This window comes from Oncorhynchus gorbuscha, linkage group LG05 (genome assembly GCF_021184085.1).
Source record: "Oncorhynchus gorbuscha isolate QuinsamMale2020 ecotype Even-year linkage group LG05, OgorEven_v1.0, whole genome shotgun sequence".
Classification (NCBI taxonomy): domain Eukaryota; kingdom Metazoa; phylum Chordata; class Actinopteri; order Salmoniformes; family Salmonidae; genus Oncorhynchus; species Oncorhynchus gorbuscha.
Genome location: NC_060177.1, coordinates 7,806,917 through 7,826,707, shown reverse-complemented (window position 1 = coordinate 7,826,707; position 19,791 = coordinate 7,806,917). Strand labels below are relative to the sequence as shown.

Genomic DNA, 19,791 nt, shown 5'->3' with positions numbered 1-19,791 from the left:
CTGCCCAACAGTGGTCCCAGGGCTCTGCTGCTACAGTGGTCTGCCCAGTGGTCTGCCCAACCCAGGGCTCTCTGCAGTGGTCTGCCCAACCCAGGGCTCTGGTGCTACAGTGGTCTGCCCAACCCAGGGCTCTGGTGCTACAGTGGTCTGCCCAACCCAGGGCTCTGTGCTACAGTGGTCTGCCCAACCCAGGGCTCTGCTGTCTGCCCAACCCAGGGCTCTGGTGCTACAGTGGTCTGCCCAACCCAGGGCTCTGCTGCTACAGTGGTCTGCCCAACCCAGGGCTCTGGTGCTACAGTGGTCTGCCCAACCCAGGGCTCTGGTGCTACAGTGGTCTGCCCAACCCAGGGCTACAGTGGTCTGCCCAACCCAGGGCTGCTACAGTGGTCTGCCCAACCCAGGGTCTGCCCAACCCTCTGCTACAGTGGTCTGCCCAACCCAGGGCTCTGGTGCTACAGTGGTCTGCCCAACCCAGGGCTCTGGTGCAGTGGTCTGCCCAACCCAGGGCTCTGGTGCTACAGTGGTCTGCCCAACCCAGTGGTCTGCCCAACCCAGGGCTCTGGTGCTACAGTGGTCTGCCCAACCCAGGGCTCTGGTGCTACAGTGGTCTGCCCAACCCAGGGCTCTGGTGCTACAGTGGTCTGCCCAGCCCAGGGCTCTGCTGCTACGGTGGGCTGTCTTGAAGGGTTTATTCTGCTCTGGAACCAGCCGGGAGATAAGCAGGTAGCTAGAGAAAGTCCAGAACTTCCAGAGGACTGCCATTAAAAAGGTCTGCTGGCATGAGTATTGTTTTTCCACCCTCTTGGTATTCACACACACTTGATATAGCCTAAACATACCAATGAAAACATACCTTCAGGTGCTTGTGAGATGGGGTTCCAATAGTCTTAGTGCTGAATAATCCTCACTAGCACCCTTTGTGTACTGCAGATGGTGGTTTTGGTATGGAGGCAAAGGTCGTAGGACATGAATGCTTTTGCCTAAACGGGTAAAAAGACAATGACAGGAAAATGAACCTAAATACTGCAGGATGTGCTTCCTCATCCCTCCTTATGTTATCAGGAAAACAACACAAACCCTATGCTCACATTTGAAGAACAATGTTAGGCCCACTTGTTTTGCTCTTTCCTCGGTCTCGTCATAATAAACAGAACTTGTAGTAGGAGATTGGCTTTAGCTGGCGTACTGTAACTAAGTAGCCAATCATTTTCTGTCTTCTTGCTGTTGTGTGAAGGGTTAAAGTATCCCCCCTCTTATTATACATGCACATTAAACTAACTGGCCAGCTGGTATGTTGGCAGTCTGTTGACGTTCCAAGGCAGAATGAGATACTCTTGAGCACGGTGTATCCTGGGTAGTTGTGAAGCAGCTGTTATTGCATCCAGAGATTTCTGACACGTTAACAATGCAGTGCAGCTGCTGCCAGCATTCAGCCAATGAGCGAACTCCTGTCATCGGAGCTGGCCTATGAGTGATGACCGGAGAAGCTGCGAGCAATTGGAACTCTGAGACCTCCCTCCTCATGGCTTCTGTGTTTACAGTCCCGAGACCTCTGATCACAAAGATACTTCTCAACATGTAAACCCCTTCAACATATCGATTGACCTCTGCTCCAACCAGCCAAGGTTCGACATGGACGATTGAAGCAGAGGTCAATTGACATGTTAAAGGGGTCTAACCTTGGATGGTTGGAACAGAGGTCAATCTGTATTTATTTTACCTTTATTTAATTAGGCAAGTCAGTTTAGAACAAATTCTTATTTTCAATGATGGCCTATGAACAGCAGGTTAACTGCCTCCTTGTTCAGGGGCAGAACGACAGATTTGTACCTTGGGGATTTGAACTTGCAACCTTTCGGTTACTAGTCCAACACTCTGACCACTAGGCTACACTGCTGCCCCTTTTTCAAGGTTAGACATACTATTATGTCTCTGGTCTTCAAAGACTGTTTGTTTGTAAGTTTTGACAAAGCTCATGTTGCCTAGAAGAAATGCATTGTATTTCAACCAGCTTTTTGACTGAGATGATTTTCAAGTCTTGGCAAGCCTGGCATGCACCTGCCTCCTGATCTATTCCTGGGACTTAAATGGCCTGAAGAGTTGGACGGTATATCTGATGACCGTTCTGTCAAGCTCGCCGTAGTCGTCTAACCCCACCTGGCTGGGCAGGTTGGGCCCAATATGGCATGTCGTCCCAACCCCTTGGAAGCCAACACAACACCACATGTAGTCCTACATCATCAGCATGCTAGCAGCGGCAGCTGCCCTCTTCATTTTGTTTCATCATTGATGCCCAGTCAGTGTTATAAAAAAACTCTTGAGTGGAAGAGTTCTGACAACCATAAGGTGACCGGAGCCAAACCATCCAATCAGAGCAGAGGCCACTAAACCTGAAAGCAGTCCTTTCAGACTCCCCAGTCCCTAGTGCCAGGGCCAGCCTTCCTCCTCCCACCCCTGATGGCCATTATCGGGACAGCATCTAAAGACAATGTAGCCCCTATGCTCCCAGGGGCCAGGTTGCCAAGGCTGGGGTGGAGGCCAAGGGCAGTGGATGTTCTCACATTACTGAGACGCCCCCCCCTTATCAAAGCTGAAGGCTGGGCTGTTTTAAGCTCAGTGGATAACCCCCCCCCCCCCCCCCCAACACACACACACACCTTTTATCTGGGCTTTCTTAAGCTCAGACAGTGGAGAACCCCCCCCCCCCCCTCCATTCTCACATTTATCAAGGCTAAAGGCTAGGCTGTTTTAAGCTCAGCAGTATGCTTAGCAGCATTTCAATGGAGTCCTTCATTTCCTCCTGTGTCTCATCCCTCCCCCTTGGCCCCCTGGGAAGGCCATGCATCACCAGGATGAGGACGGGTAGTGGGCGTGAACTCTGGCCAGAGCGCCGTGGCGACGGATGAACTCAAAGCATACTGAGGGCATTTGGTCATGTGTGCTGGCTACAGATTGATGCGCTCATTTTAAACGCAGGTCCCATGCCGCTGTGTCAAATTTTTAAGTATCTTTCAATTCTCCGAAGCAGGACGTTGGCTCATTTAAGCTGAAAAGCTCCACTCCCCCTTTTAACCACAATCTGTCAGGCATGGAGGGTTTTTATCCACAACAGCCTTGTACTCCCTATCCGGGTTGTTGTCTGTTGTTTTGGAGTACTCCCCCCTAAATCTGTAGTTCAAATCGTGGATATTACCAGAGGGATTACATCTGTGCAACACATCCGTAGTCAAGCTGATTGCCCTTGGATTACAGAGGCCCATCCCATATCTCATGCACTTAAGTGGATTTGGGCTGAAATGATCCATGAAAACACTGCTACTGTCTCGTCCACTAGATGGAGCCTAGTGGTGTTGTCTGAACTCTAGTTAAGTCCTACATAATAAATAGGTGACATTCACCAGTGAATTGAAAGATGCTACAGGTTTTTATTGAAATTTCTCCAGAACCTTGAGGAGATCTGTTTTAACAGTCTGATCATATGAATCACAAGAGATGTGGGTTCATGAAAAGTGGTGAGAGAGAACGTGAATGAATAACAAGCAATGCGATATAAGTTCTAGATTTATCCTTGCCCACTTGTCTAGTCACTATGGTCTTGTCCTGGTTTAGGCAGGCTGTGATTGGCTGGTCTCAGTGAAGCCTAGTGGTATAGCCAGTAGCCAGGCCACTGACTGAGCTCTGCCGGCAGCACACCACCTAATAAGATCCAATTATTTATAGTCAGGCCCTGACAAGATGGAGACGGTCTGCTTATCTTTCACTGTGCAGTCCCCAGGCTTCCTCCCAGAGTTCTCATCATTGTCAGAGTTCCCAGCAGCCCAATCATTCATCTCTCCACTATGCTGACTTTTCTCCAAATATCAATGATACTTTTATTCATACAGCAATACTTGACATGTGCAGAGGTCTGCCAAAGCAGATTTTTCACATGATATGACACTTAAAGTTGGTAACTGCAAGTGCAGAGTTCACTTTCACCCTCCAGCAGTTGATACTTGGAGAGAACCATGTGTAGACCTATTTCCAAATGGAAGTGCTCGCTATTATTGGAAAGTGTGTTTCTCACCCACCCCATACAGCTCATGTATTTGCAGCAGCTGTTGTTAGAACACGATCATTAACACGTGATCTTCAGGGTTTATATTGTGAGCTGGGTTACTAACACCAGGCTGAATGTATACAGTACCAGTCAAACAATTGGACACGCCTACTCAAGGGTTTTGCTTTATTTCTTACTATTTTCTACGTTGTAGAAATAATAGTGAAGACATCAAAACTATGAAATAACACATGGAATCACGGAGTAACCAGAAGAGTGTCCAACAAATCAAAATATATTTGAGATAGCCACCCTTTGCCTTGATGACAGTTTTGCACACTCTTGGCATTCTCTCAACCAGCTTCACCTGGAATGCTTTTCCAACAGTCTTGAAGGAGTTCCCACATGCTGAGCACTTGTTGGCTGCAGTCCAGGTCATCTTGGACTGTTCTTCTTGGTCAAATAGCCCTTACACAATCTGGAGGTGTGTTTTGGTTCATGAGCCTGTTGAAAAACAAACGATAGTCCCACTAAGCGCAAACCAAATGGGATGGCGTATCGCTGCAGAATGCTGTGGTAGCCATGCTGGTTAAGTGTGCCTTGAATTGTAAATAAATCACTGACAGTGTCACAGCAAAGAACCTCACACCATCACACCACCACCTCGGAGATCATCCGTTTACCTACTCTACATCTCACGAAGACATGGCGATTTGGAAGGAAAAATATTGTTTTCTTGGCCCAAGAAAGTCTCTTCTTATTGGTGTCCTTTTAGTAGTGGTTTCTTTGCAGCATTTCGACCATGATGGCCTGATTCACGCAGTCATGTTGAGATGTCTGGTACTTGAACTCTGAAGCATTTATTTGGGCTGCGATTTCTGAAGCTGGAAACTAATGAATTTGTCCTCTGCAGCAGAGGTAACTCTGGGTCTTTCTTTCCTGTGGCCAGATGGTTTTTGCGACTGCACTTGAAGAAACTTTCAAAGTTCTTAATGTTCCGTATTGACTGACCTTCATGTCTTAAAGTAATGATGGACTGTCGTTTCCCTTTGCCAAGAACATTTCAAATAAGCATGCATAGTATAGACTTGGTCTTTTACCAAATAGGGCTATCTTCTGTATACCACACCTACCTTGTCGCGACACAACTGGTTGGCTCAAACGCATTAAGAAGGAAAGAAATTCCACAAATTAACTTTGAACAAGGCACACCTGTTAATTGAAATGCATTCCAGGTGACTACCTCATGAAGCTGTTTGAGAATGCTAAGTGTGCAAAGCCGTCAAGGCAAAGGGTGGCTAATTTGAAGAATCTCAAATATAACACTTTTTGGGGGGGCTACTACATGTGTTATTTTATAGTTTTGATATCTTCACTATTTTTCTACAATGTAGGGGGGGAAAGAACAAAAAAATAAAAACCCTGTGTCCAAAATTTTGACTGGGACTGTATATGTTTTCCTTTAATTCTGCCTAACCATACCACCCCTCCCCTAATTGGAGTAAACGAATCGACAACAGCACTTAGGCTTCTACTTGCAGCTTATACATCTTTCATCTCCCCTCCACCCCTCCCATCTAGTTCTGAACACCATCCAGTTTTGGTTTCTATTTGGTATTTTTCAGCTGTGATGTTTCACAAAAGTTGTGAACCTTTCTATTCTCATAGTGTCTACAGATTATAAATAAAATAAACATTTTTTTGCTAAGAGCATTATTATATTATTGATCATTTGAATGACATTTTAAGTCACCCAGCACTCAAGGCTGTTCTTAAGAGAGTAGCCTATCCTGCCTCATATCCTGTATCGTATCATGCCTTTACTCTACAACGCTTATTAGAGAGAACTGGAACCTCCTAACTCCTGTTGTCCTTGTCTGGCTACATGCTTGTCCTTGGTGTATAACTTTGTTGGAGACCAGAGACCATTATCGTTGTAATTTGACTCGGCGTTGCTAGGGAGGATAGATTGCTCCCATTGTGGAATTAATGCGCATTCACTGTGTTGACCTTTAGCTGTGGCTGGATTAAGCTGAAGCATTGAGATGCTGTTGGAAGTAATGATTTTCTACCCTCTCTCTCTCCTCCTGTATTGTGGGAAGGCCGAGTCTTTGTCGTTGCTGCATCTGCAACTCCTAGCGCCGTAAGCTGTAATTAGTGAGGGGGTTTGCCTATTGATTTCTCTCAGGACGATGGAAATGCCAGAAACAACATGGCAGGAGACGTGAGTCTCGGACCCGTACTGATTGGCACTGTTAATCGGGTGAATGAATTGACGCGTTCGCCTGGTAGACGTCGACTCCAGCCTTTATCTAGTTTTGACCCTCACCTCAAAGCGTTTCAAGTTCTTAATTACCGTTCTCGTAGACAAAAGTGTTTACCCACAACCAAAGAGGGACTTGGCTTTGGCCTTTCTAGGGAGTTTTTCCTAGACTTTTACAAAGTATTTAGCACCACAACCTATATAAAAATTTGATTTGGGACTGTCTGTGATCCACTATTTGGAAAACACTATTCTAGCTATTTACTCCTTGTTCACTCTCCACCCCTGTGCTCATTTCAAACTGCCAATGCTGACATGCGTTATGTGAATTGGTCTATGCAAGCCTCTGAAGTGGTAGTTGAATGTTTTCCATTCCCAACCCTCAAGCGGAAGCAGCTGCAAAAGGCGTACACAAACAACTAATTGCAAATGCTGCTCGTCATCACAATTACCATAATGCTGGTTCCTTTCCTCAAGTTAATCTGCATTCGATTCTCATCAACTCATCTGCAGATGCTCCTCAATCACCTTGCATCTCCTTAAGCGGTTTAGTCTACTTTGTGTATTCCTTAATTGATCACCCGTGAGCTGTGGAGCCCAAGCCTGTCGGCTCTATTTAGAACCGTGAGCTGTGGATCCCAACCCTGTAGGCTCTATTTAGAACCGTGAGCTGTGGAGCCCAAGCCTGTCGGCTCTGTCTAGAACCGTGAGCTGTGGAGCCCAAGCCTGTCGGCTCTGTCTAGAACCGTGAGCTGTGGAGCCCAAGCCTGTCGGCTCTGTCTAGAACCGTGAGCTGTGGAGCCCAAGCCTGTCTGCTCTGTCTAGAACCGTGAGCTGTGGAGCCCAGGCCTGTCGGCTCTGTCTAGAACCGGGAGCTGTGGAAGCCCAAGCCTGTAGGCTCTGTCTAGAACCGGGAGCTGTGGAGCCCAAGCCTGCCGGCTCTGTCTCGAACCGGGAGCTGTGGAACCCAAGCCTGTCGGCTCTGTCTAGAACCAGGAGCTGTGGAGCCCAAGCCTGTCGGTGTAGAGCAGTAGGCTAGTGTTGGAGTGACTATCTGTGCTGTTTTTCCCCACATCCCAACACCTCTCTTGTTTGTATCAATGAAGCTCCCAGATAACACGTTGCATGTGTTTTTGTTGAAGATGTTGAGGGCCACACACATGGTGACAGTAGTAGTGGTACAGCAGAAGTACACAGAGTATACAACATATATTAAGAACACCTTCATAATATTGAGCCCCCCCTTCCCTCAGAACATCTTCAATTTGTCAGGACATGGACTCTACAAGGTGTTGAAAGCTGGACCATATTGACGCCAATGCTCTCTTGGCTTGTGTGGTATCCAGATAGTCATTCCAACCTTGTGTCATATGGGGATATTCAGTAAAATCGGCACTGATCCCAAGAGCCATGGATTTCAAACCCCACTTATACTCTGCAATCTGAGGATTAGCAATGCTAACAAGTACATGTAAAATCCCATAGAGAATGCTAATGATCCTGTTGTGAATATTTTTGTACAGTTTCTTATTGAACTATACAAGGAACTCAAAATGCTACACAGTTTGCTGCACAAAACAAATATTAGCCTGCGAGGCTCTTGATCCAAGGGTCACTCTAGAGTAGAGAGAGAGAAAAGGGGGAAAGGTATTTATGGGGTCATAAACCTCACCTGCAGACCAACGTCATGCCATACCTTTGGCAGAGATGAGTCTTTCTGGGTAAGTCTCTTAACAACTTTCCACACCTGGATTGTGCAAGATTTGCCCATTATTAAAAAATATATATATAATCTTCAAGCTCAGTCAAATTTGGTTGTTGATCATTGCTAGTCAACCATTTTTCAGGTCTTCGATGGATTTTCCAAGTAAATTTAAGTCTCAACAATAACTCTGGAACATTCACTGTCTTCTTGGTGAGTAACTCCAGTGTAAATTTGGCTTTGTTTTAGGTTATTGTCCTGCTGAAATGTTAATTAATTTCCCAGTGTCTGGTGGAAAGCAGACTGAACAAGGTTTTCCTCTAGGATTTTGCCTGTGCTTAGCTCCCATTCATTAGATTTTTTTATTTTTTTATCCTGAAAATCTCCCTTGTCCTTAACTTCTGTAGCTCAGTTGGCAGAGCACGGCGCTTGTAACGCCAGGGTAGTGGGTTCGATCCCCGGGACCACCCATACGTAGAATGTATGCACACATGACTATAAGTCGCTTTGGATAAAAGCGTCTGCTAAATGGCATATATTATTATATTATTATTTTATTAACAATTACAGCATACCCATAACATGATGAAAATACGCAGAGTGGCGCTCAGTAATGTGTTGTATTTTTCACAAACATAACACTTTGTATTTCGGACAAAGTTAATGACTGTATTACTTTAGTGCCTTGTTGCAAACAGGATGCATATTTTGGAGTATCCATTTTGTTGATCCATCCTCCGTATTCTCCTATCACAGCCATTAAACTCCTTCCACTGCGGAAAATGAAGTAGGAAGGCTGCCTGTATCTACAGTGCCTTCAGAACGTTTTCAGACCCATCCACAATACTTATGTAAATCTGATATTTCAATTTTTTAAAGTTTGAAATACATTTGCAAAAATGTATAAAACTCTGTTTTTGCTTTGTCATTATGGGGTGTAGATTGAGGGGAGGAGGCAATGACGATTTAATACATTTTAGAATAAGGCAGTAACGTAACAATGTGGAAAAAGTTCTGTGGTCTGAATAGTTTCCGAAGGCACAGTATGTGTCTTATATACTTAATGTTGTCAAAGGATACTATTAATAAGTCTCTGTTTCCCCCTGTGCAGGTGTGCTGTGACCATGCGTTGCCTGGCGGCCCGGGTCAACTACAAGACCCTGATCGTCATCTGCGCCCTCTTCACCCTCCTCACCATGCTTCTGTGGAACCGTTGCTCCAGTGACACCGCCCTGCGCTTCCTCCCGCGGGCCCCGCCGCCACCCCCCAGCGCCAAGGGTGGCGACGCCAGCATTAGCAGCCAGCAGCAGCCCCCGGAGCCGCCGCCCATAGTAGGCGGAGCTGCCGGCATCAAGTACGAAGAGATGGACTGCCTGATTAATGACGACGTCACGATAAAGGGTCGGCGGGACGGTGCTGAAGTGTACTTTCCTTTCAGCTGGCTGGAGAAGTACTTTGAGGTGTACGGCAAGGTGGTGCAGTATGACGGTTACGAGCGCTTTGAGTTCCAGCACAGCTACTCCAAGGTGTACGCGCAGCGTGAGCCCTACCACCCGGACGGCGTCTTCATGTCCTTCGAGGCATACAACGTGGAGGTGCGCGACCGCGTCAAGTGCATCAGTGGAGTGGAAGGTGAGTCAAATCCCTTGAGGCTTCAACATCGATCCGTGACACCGTCCACAAGAAAAGGCATTTTATTGCAGCCAACCACATTACAACCGTTATTTTGATTCACCTGACGCACAGGAAATCAGAGCTAGTCTATCAATCCTTTAATCTCCTTAATTACTACTTATTGATCAATACCATCACGAATGTATGGCCTTATAAAATCTTATTTGTTTTTCTTTGTTTGGTTTTGTAATTCCCAAACTTGACCAAATTGGATATTTTTTTTATTTTGGGTTGTAGTATGAACCAATACATTGTATTTGGGTTGTAGTATGAACCAAACATTCCCCTTTAAAATGTCTACCAAAGTAGCCTATGGCTACCTGGCAGAATGAGATCATGACCATTTGCATCAATCCATGGTTAGCGATGTTTGTGTAGCGCTCTTGTAGTTGGAGAGTTTGCAAAGCAAGTGGCCACTGGATTGATGCAAATGGTCATGATCTCATTCTGCCAGGTAGCCATAGGCTACTTTGGTAGACATTTTAAAGGGGAATGTTTTTGGGAAAGCCTTTCCATCTAACAGAAGATGGTTATAATTAGCTTCATCGCTAGCGGCTACACAATGTGCAGACATACGCTTGCCGCGCGGACACGGGCATTCCTCGCCGCGCGGACACGGGCATTCCTCGCCGCGCGGACACGGGCATTCCTCGCCGCGCGGACACGGGCATTCCTCGCCGCGCGGACACGGGCATTCCTCGCCGCGGACACGCGCCGCGCGGACACGGGCATTCCTCGCCGCGCGGACACGGGCATTGCTCGCCGCGCGGACACGGGCATTGCTCGCCGCGCGGACACGGGCATTGCTCGCCGCGCGGACACGGGCATTCCTCGCCGCGCGGGACACGGGCATTCCTCGCCGCGCGGACACGGGCATTCCTCGCCGCGCGGACACGGGCATTCCTCGCCGCGCGGACACGGGCATCGCCGCGCGGACACGGGCTCGCGCGCGGCGGGCATTCCTCGCCGCGCGGACACGGGCATTCCTCGCCGCGCGGACACGGGCATTCCTCGCCGCGCGGACACGGGCATTCCTCGCCGCGCGGACACGGGCATTCCTCGCCGCGCGGACACGGGCATTCCTCGCCGCGCGGACACGGGCATTCCTCGCCGCGCGGACACGGGCATTCCTCGCCGCGCGGACACGGGCATTCCTCGCCGCGCGGACACGGGCATTCCTCGCCGCGCGGACACGGGCATTCCTCGCCGCGCGGACACGGGCATTCCTCGCCGCGCGGACACGGGCATTCGCCGCCGCGGACACGGGCATTCCTCGCCGCGCGGACACGGGCATTCCTCGCCGCGCGGACACGGGCATTCCTCGCCGCGCGGACACGGGACACGGACACGGGCATTCCTCGCCGCGGACACGGGCATTCCTCGCCGGCGGACACGGGCATTCCTCGCCGCGCGGACACGGGCATTCCTCGCCGCGCGGACACGGGCATTCCTCGCCGCGCGGACACGGGCATTCCTCGCCGCGCGGACACGGGCATTCCTCGCCGCGCGGACACGGGCATTCCTCACCACTTCATAAAGTTGCAGGAAAATACGAATCACTGATGCATTCTGTTCCAGTCTTGTCTTGGGAAAATTAATGTGTTTTCTACTAAGTTCAATACATTTTTGAATATTGTTGAATTCCGTTTTAATATCTGGATTCCGTGATTCCGTCCTCATTCTCCGCAATGTGGATTTTATCGGGCCCTGTGAATGGTCCCACCACAAGACCATGATTGGAAAAATTCTGTGAATAGTCAAATGTAAAAAAGCAAAGTAGCCCAACATTCATTACCTTTGTCCTCAACTACATAAACCGTCCCTGCAACTCCATAAACAGGGACCAGGAAAGGAACCACTAAGCTCTATCACACACTAGTTTATACATGGCACGTCAGGGCCAGCACTTAGTGGTTGTGTGCAAAGCAGTCTGAACGGACCCCGTCTTAAAGGACAGTGTCCGTACGAGTTTAAGAGCCATTTAGCTGCACAGTCCGTAGGAGAATTTTCCAGGAAACCAGGCTTGAGTAATCTACCTCTGGCCCCTTGTGAATAATGCACCATCAATTGAGTTGCATTAAGCAAATGAAACTGGGATTTGATCGGGCAGATCACGAAACCTGATTGTGGCAACTTAATGGAGCACCATTTTGTGCTTGTACCGATACTCCGGGGTCTCCTGTTTCACAACGTGGAGATGGACTATTGGTAGACAATGGAGTGTGAGGGTCTCAATGTGCGGGTACCCGTGGTTTTAATCTCTGATCAGATATCTGTGTGGTGAGGATGTCGCTTATTTTCTGTGTGAGTGTTTGACACCTACAGCACCCGATGTCACAAGAAGGCCAACAAGATCATCGACATCAACCACCCGAGCCACGGCCTATTCACCCTACTATCATCCAGAAAGCCATGTCAGTACAGGTGCCTCAAAGCTTGGACCGAGAGACTCGAGAAACAGCTACTATCTCAAGGCCATCAGTCTGTTAAATAGCCATCACGAGCCGGCCTCCATCCAGTACCCTGCCCTGAACTTACTCACCACCCGGTTACTCAACCCTACACCTTAGAGACTGCTGCCCTATATACATAGACATGGAATCAGTGGTCACTTTAATAATGTTTCGATACTGTTTTACCCATTTCATAAGTTTATACTGTATTCTAGTCAATACCATCTATTCTGCTGTTGCTGTATATATAACATCCTGGAGTTGCCTCTTCACTGTTGACGTCGAGACTGCTGTTTTGTTGAGGATTTGTGAGGCGTCGGTTTCTCAAACTAGACACTAATGTACTCTTGCTCAGTTGTACACCGGGGCCTCCCACTCCTGGCCATTTTGAGCCTGTAATCGAACCCACAAATGCTGATGCTCAGCTAGTCTGAAGGCCAGTTTTATTGCTTCTTTAATCAACAAAACAGTTTTCAGTGGTGCTAACATAATTGCAAAAGGGTTTTCTAATGATCAATTTGCCTTTTTTTAAATGATCAAGTTGGATTAGCTAACACAACATGCCACAATGTCTACACTGTATTTCTGATCAATTCGATGGTATTTTAATGGACAAAATGTTTTACTTTTCTTTCAAAAACGAGGACATTTCTAAGTTCAAAGTCAACATTAGGTATCTGGTGTGGCCACCAGCTGCATTAAGTACTGCAGTGCATCTCCTCCTCATGGACTGAACCAGATTTGCCAGTTCTTGTTGTGAGATGTTACCCCACTCTTGCACCAAGGCACTTGCAAGTTCCCAGACATTTCTGGGGGGGAATGGCCCTAGACCTCACCCGCAGATCCAACAGGTCCCAGACGTGCTCAATGGAATTGAGATCCGGGCTCTAAACTGGCCATGGCTGGACACTGACATTCCTGTCTTGCAGGAAATCACACACATAACAAGCAGTATTGTCGTGCTTGAGGTTAATGTCAGGATGAGCCTGCAGGAAGGGTACCACATGAGGAAGAAGGTCTTCCTTGTAACGCACAGCGTTGATTTCCTGCAATGACCGCAAACTCAGTCCGATGATGCTGTGACACACCGCCCCAGACCATGACGGACCCTCCACCTCCAAATCGATCCCGCTCCAGAGTACAGGCCTCGGTGTAACGCTCATTCCTTTGTTGATAAACGCGAATCCGACCATCGCTCCTGGTGAGACAAAACAGCGACTTGTCAGTGAAGAGCACTTTTTGCCAGTCCTGTCTGGTCCAGCGACGGTGGGTTTGTACCCATAGGCGATGTTGTTGCCGGTGATGTCTGGTGAGGACCTTCCTTACAACAGGCCTACAGGCCCTCAGTCCAGCCTCTCTCAGCCTATTGCGGACAGTCTGAGCACTGATGAAGGGATTGTGCGTTCCTGGTGTAACTCGGGCAGTTGTTGCCATCATGTACCTGTCCCATGTTACATGTGGTCTGCCACTGCGAGGACGATCAGCTGTCAGTCCTGTCTCTGTTGCGCTGTCTTAGGCGTCTCACAGTACGGACATTGCAATTTATTTCCCTGGCCACATCTGCAGTCCTCATGCCTCCTTGCAGCATGCCTAAGGCATGTTTACGCAGATGAGCAGGGACTCTGGGCATCTTTCTTTGTGTTTTTCAGAGTCAGTAGAAAGGCCTCTTTAGTGTCCTAAGTTTTCATAACTGTGACCTTAATTGCCTACCATCAGTAAGCTGTTAGTGTCTTAACGACCGTTCTACAGGTGCATGTTCATTAATTATTTATGGTTGATTGAACAAGCATGGATAAGTGTTTATACCCTTTACCATTGTTAGATTTGTTCCTTTCCAATCATCATTGGCTCATTGGTGAAATTAGCATTTTGACTATCTTTAATTAAATAATTCAAAAACCATTTATTAATGCAATTACGGACAGAAGTTGACAAACAGCACCATAGCACGAATGTTGCTACACAAGGTCTCAAGTTGTTTTATTAAACCGAAGCCCCGCCTTAGTGATGTCACTGACTACGTCATTACCTTTTTACTCCTGAGACAAAAACCCTGCTTCCATATCTATACAAACATAGTTTCAGTGTTTATCTAAAAGCCCCCCTTCCCCAAAGCTGATTTATTGTGGAATGTCTGAGTAGTCTATTATCCTCCACACTCCCCTGCAGAGTTCTGTCTCAGTCACACATTAGAAGAGAGAGAAAGAGCAAACAACTGTGAAACAATTCTAAATCTATAATGAATATATATTTTGTTAATCTGTAGTCTGGGACCCTATAAAGGTAAGGGTCTTAACCCCTCCCCTTCTATTAATATAACATAAGCATAATCAATTATTCTAATACATCAACCATTTGTAAAGCCCCAAATCATGACCCCGAGGTGAATCCTGACACATGAAGATCTGTGAAGTTATTTTTACGAATTATCTTTGAATGGCAGGGTTCTGAAAATGGGACGTTTCTTTTTTTGCTGAGTTTGTGTGTCTCACACACACTCTGACATTTCTCGTCCTAATATTTATATATTTCTTAATTCCATTATTTTACTTTTAGATCTGTATATATTTTTGAGAATTGTTAGATATTAATGCACTGCTGTACCTAGGAACACAAGCCTTTCACTACACCCGCAATACCATCTGATAAATATTTGTATGTGACCAATAACATTTGATTTTGATTTGTGTTCTATTTGTCTATCTTGTGGATTGTAAAAGTATGCTTCGTGTTGGTGTGTGGGTAGGTGTGAATATGTTGGCTATAACACACAACTTAAAAAGAGCACTGTCTCTCAGAAGCTCACACACATTGTCTGCCTTTGTCCTCGAGTGCTCCACTTACTGAGCCAGAGTGTAACCAAGCGTCTTTCTACCTCTGTGTTGGTCCATGTCCTTACTGCTCTGCTAGTCCACTTTCATTTATCTTCTCTGTTTAAACAAGAAATTCTCCCCAAGGATGGCCTTGGGTTTCTGTTCTGCCGTGACTACAGCACAATGGCGTGACATCTCCTCTGCATCTCTCGTTCTTGTGCTGTCTCTTGTTCTCACTCTCTCCTTACTGGAAGTCACAGCGATACTGCTAAGTGTGGAAGGAGAGAACATCTCTCATGCTCCTTCCATTTCTGTCTGTCTCTCTCGCTCTCTCTCGCTCTCTCGCTCTCTCTCGCTCTCTCTCGCTCGCTCTCGCTTATGATGAAGAGCCATTGAGATGAATCAGGTATAAACACAGTTTTTTGCCCTTCCACATTGTTTTAACTCAGGCAAGGCTTGATAACAACTGGCTTTTCTTAGGGAAATCAGGAGAATCCAGTGAAGTGTGTGTGTGTGTGATGGCTAAATATTTTTTGGGATTTGTTCTGTGCTGATGTGATTTCAGGCTTGATTAACAAGACAGATCCAATTTACCAACGGCATGTAAGACGTGCATCACCTGCCCCTCCACCTAAATGCAATATTTTTTTTTTTACTGCAAACATAATCATACTTGATTTTGTTTGTAAAGCCAATTAAGAAGGCATTGGAACTCTAGCTTGGAGGCCTTGTTAGCGTTGCAATCAACAACGAATGATGCTAGCTTTAAGAGAATGAGAACTGGGCCAGCTAGTCTTCTATAATGAGAACTGGGCCAGCTAGTCTTCTATAATGAGAACTGGGCCAGCTAGTCTTCTATAATGAGAACTGGGCCAGCTAGTCTTCTATAATGAGAACTGGGCCTGTTAGTCTTCTATAATGAGAACTGGGCCTGCTAGTCTTCTATAATGAGAACTGGGCCAGCTAGTCTTCTATAATGAGAACTGGGCCTGCTAGTCTTCTATAATGAGAACTGGGCCTGCTAGTCTTCTATAATGAGAACTGGGCCTGCTTGTCTTCTATAATGAGAACTGGGCCTGCAAGTCTTCTATAATGAGAACTGGGCCTGCTTGTCTTCTATAATGAGAACTGGGCCAGCTATCCTGCTATAATGAGAGTCCGGCCTTAACTAAAGTCATTACTGATAGGCACCTCTTGTTGAAATGAAAGCCCCCAGAAATCAATAGCCCATTTCAGAAAGCTCTGGCTCCAAACCACATTATCATCATGCTGGACCCTTCCCAATGCTAGTTGGTAAAGTGGCCTTGTATACTTGAGGGGAGTTGTCTAATAGATATTCATTATCTTTTGACAGCCCCTCGTCAACATGTAGGGTCTTACTGGCATCCTAATGCAGAAGGGAGGTTGTCGTAGTGCTGGTGGAAATGCAGCTGAGATGTAGCCTGTCTGTACTTTCTTAGTTATTTAATTGAACCTCTTATTTAACCAGGCAAGTCAGTTAAGAACAAATTCTTATTTACAATGATAGGATACCCATCAAACCCGTACGACGCCGGGCCAATTGTGCGTTGCCCTATGGGAGTCCCAATCACGGCCGGATGTGATGGAGCCTGGAACACAGCAACCAGGCCTGCTTTAAAGGTGATGCACACATCACTGTGACTAAACAAGCAATGTGTAGGGAATCATTGTACCATCTAATCCACTTTGAAATATATTTTCAATAACCAAAAATATCGTATTTTCAGCTGTTTGAAGCTGGTGTACAAAACCCAACGTAAAAGATGGAGAAACTTGAACTTACCGCTTGTTAAACTTTCAATGAGAATGACAGATCTATAACTCAATTTGGTCGACCAAAAAGTTAACACTACAGTAACAAGACTGATTGTGTTAGAGCCAGACAGAGCAGGGGTGTGTGTGTGGGGGGGGCTGTTGGAGCCAGACAGAGCAGGGGGGGGGGGGGGGGTGTATACATGTGCCTGAAGTGATAAACATTTGTGGTGTGCTCTCACTACCTGCTGAAGATTGTGTAATTATTCAAATGACCAACATTAAAATGTGAAACCTTGTAGCTCCTTTTGAATGAGAAAAATAAGCCACTGACCGGAAACAATCGTCTCAGGAACAGTCATAGGAATTTACTGTAGCAGTTTGTATATGGAAAAAGTCAATCCCCTGCAGATTTATTCGTTGCTGCGTCACTCTAGATTTGTTGCATGGCTGAACTGCACCCTGTTGTTGGGTCCAGCTGGGTAGTAAATGCTGCTACCTTCACCCAACAGTGTTCTGCACCACAGGTATGGAGGGCTGCATTTCACTGGGGTGGAAAATGGGTCAGTCAGGAGCTGAGCAGAATCCATTTGTGGTACTGTATGAAGCTGGAGGGAGCTTACTTATTCTCTTACCCATTTCCTGTAGACGAGGAGAGACTGGCTCTCTCACACCTCAACTGCAACTTTGCGTCTTATAAAGGGGTGAATATATCACTCCGTTAATTAGGTCGTCACAGCCAGAGGGACCCGAGGGCTCAGCCGTAAGGTTTTGGGAGCGTTTCTACCCGATGCGCCCTGGTATCCATGGAAAAGTTATTTAGCGAAGGCCCCTTGGAGCATTATGCATTAAACATGGGTCTCCTTTCATCCCAGTCCCTACTTTAACCCTGCCTAATCACTCTGGGACCAACTCAAAGCTTTCCCCATCCACTGAGAGACTCCTCCACAACAGACTTGGTCAGAGTGGAGATGTCAAGTGGACTCATTTGTTTACATTTCGTGTTCAAAAGGCAACTCTTTGACGTATAAATGCAATTCACAGAACAATAAGTGGTTTATTTTGAAGTGATGATGTCATGTCCTCTTTCTGCGTTGTGTTTCAATATTAGAAGGGAGGCGTAGGCATACAGTTTTTTACTTATTAGAATGTATATCAGCAGTGTTTTCTGTCAGTACATGGAGAAAGTAGCCAGCCAGGGAGTTCCGGTCTGGGGGGGTGGCATACCCCCCAGGTATACCCCCCAGGTATTTTTGTTTTGCAGAACAAGCTCTATTTTGGTGGCCTCTGGTACATTCTGTCTATATTCCATCTGAAATACACAGCTAAATTATTGAACACGTTAATGACTTTACCTCCCAGGTTGGTAAAGTTAGTTGTTGTATTAAGCAGACACTCATGACTTTACAATTAACATTTCTTAAAATGTATGAATTCAGCGTGCTAGTTGTTTTGGATTTTGCCATAGGGTGGATTTTGCCATAGGGTGGATTTTGCCATAGGGTGGATTTTGCCATAGGGTGGATTTTGCCATAGGGTGGATTTTGCCATAGGGTGGATGCAAATGTTTGCAGTTTTTATATGATAACTGATGATCAATGGACACCCCGGGCAGTAATACGACCATGCTTACAACAAGTTTAGATAGATAGTCTAGCGGCCAGCATTTCAATATTGCGCCTATTGTTCAATGTTTCTTGTGTGAAATTGGTCCGTGGGCCTAGAAAAGGGGGGTGGCCCGCGGGAATGATTTTAACATTAAATAGGTCTTGAGTCATATTTAGTTTTACTGCAACATGAATTGTCACAATGTTTGTTCTTCAAATAATTTATTTGATTGGCTCTGCTGCTTCGGACACTTTTAGGGTAAGGAAACCAATGTAATTTTGTATTTTGGTTGAACTATCCCTTTAACAGGTATGTCAAACTCGTTCCATGGAGAGCTGGTTGTCTGCCGGTTTTTGCTCCTCCCTTGAGCTTGATTGATGAATTAAGGTCACTAATTTAGTAAGGAACTCCTCACAGCTGGTTGTCTAGGGCTTAATTGAAAGCAAAAAGCAACAACCTGCAGACACTAGGCCCTCCATGGAATGGGTTTGACACCCCTGCTTTAACAGTTTGGCCTGTCAATCAATCACTGTGGGTGGGATTGTCAAGGGAGGGGGCAGGATGTTTGAGTCAGTTCGTAGGGTTTCATTCCTGTCAATCAATCTCGGTGGGTAGGACTTTGAGGGAAGGCGGTAGATTAGTAATCTTGTCAGAAACGAGTGTAGTCTACTCTTTTAATTTAGTTTTATTGTGGAAAAAACGAGAGAGAGAAATGATGTCATGTGAACATGGATTCCCTGTTGAGAAACAATATAGAATTGCAGGGAAATGGGTTTATTTGGGGGAGGACACCCAGACTCCCCGCCAGTTTTTGCACCCCCACTTTTATACAAAGTCAGGTGCATATGAAAAGACCTACAAGTGTGATTTGAAGAATGAAGCAGGTGTTTAACGTGTGCTTTGATACACAGAAAGCCGCAGTTGACAACTCGTTTGTGGACACTAATCAAATCAGTAGGCCTATATCAATATTTTGAATAACACCATACCAAGTACCATGACATTAGCTTTTATAACCTTCAATCTGTTTTATTAGATCATTTTTATCATATTTTCTCTACTACCTATTGTTCCTGCAGTGAGGATTCAACATCTTCACTGAATGTTTTCATCATTTATCTGCAGTAGTAGCCTACCGGTATGCAAATTAGAGAGCTGGTTTACTTGTCGCGATTCGATACCATAGAATTATAAATATCAAAGTATGCTTTCTAAATGGCAAAGGGATCTAGAAGATTGACTTTATTCAATCAGTTCGACACCTTTAAAAACTGTTCAATACTTGCTGTTTGGTCGTCAATCAAAGCACAGTAAATAGTCTATGGTCCGGGACTCTATGGCTGGCTATAGTAGGCCTATGAAACACGCTGAATGAATATGCCACAAAACACTAATTAAGTGGATTTTAACTCATCGTCACCACTTACATTAATGTACATTGGAAGTGTAAATTGACTCACAGGAGA

The 19,791-nt window shown here is 46.1% G+C and overlaps 1 protein-coding gene across 1 annotated transcript in view; it reads left to right on the top strand.

Moving 5' to 3' along the window:
• glceb (glucuronic acid epimerase b) overlaps positions 1 to 19,791 on the top strand; it is a 78,755-nt gene that overhangs the window by 43,831 nt on the left and 15,133 nt on the right. The window contains exon 3 of the mRNA XM_046348940.1: positions 9,116 to 9,636. Coding sequence (XP_046204896.1) covers positions 9,129 to 9,636 — 508 coding nt within the window. The 5' untranslated portion in view covers positions 9,116 to 9,128. The remainder of the gene's footprint in view (positions 1 to 9,115; positions 9,637 to 19,791) is intronic.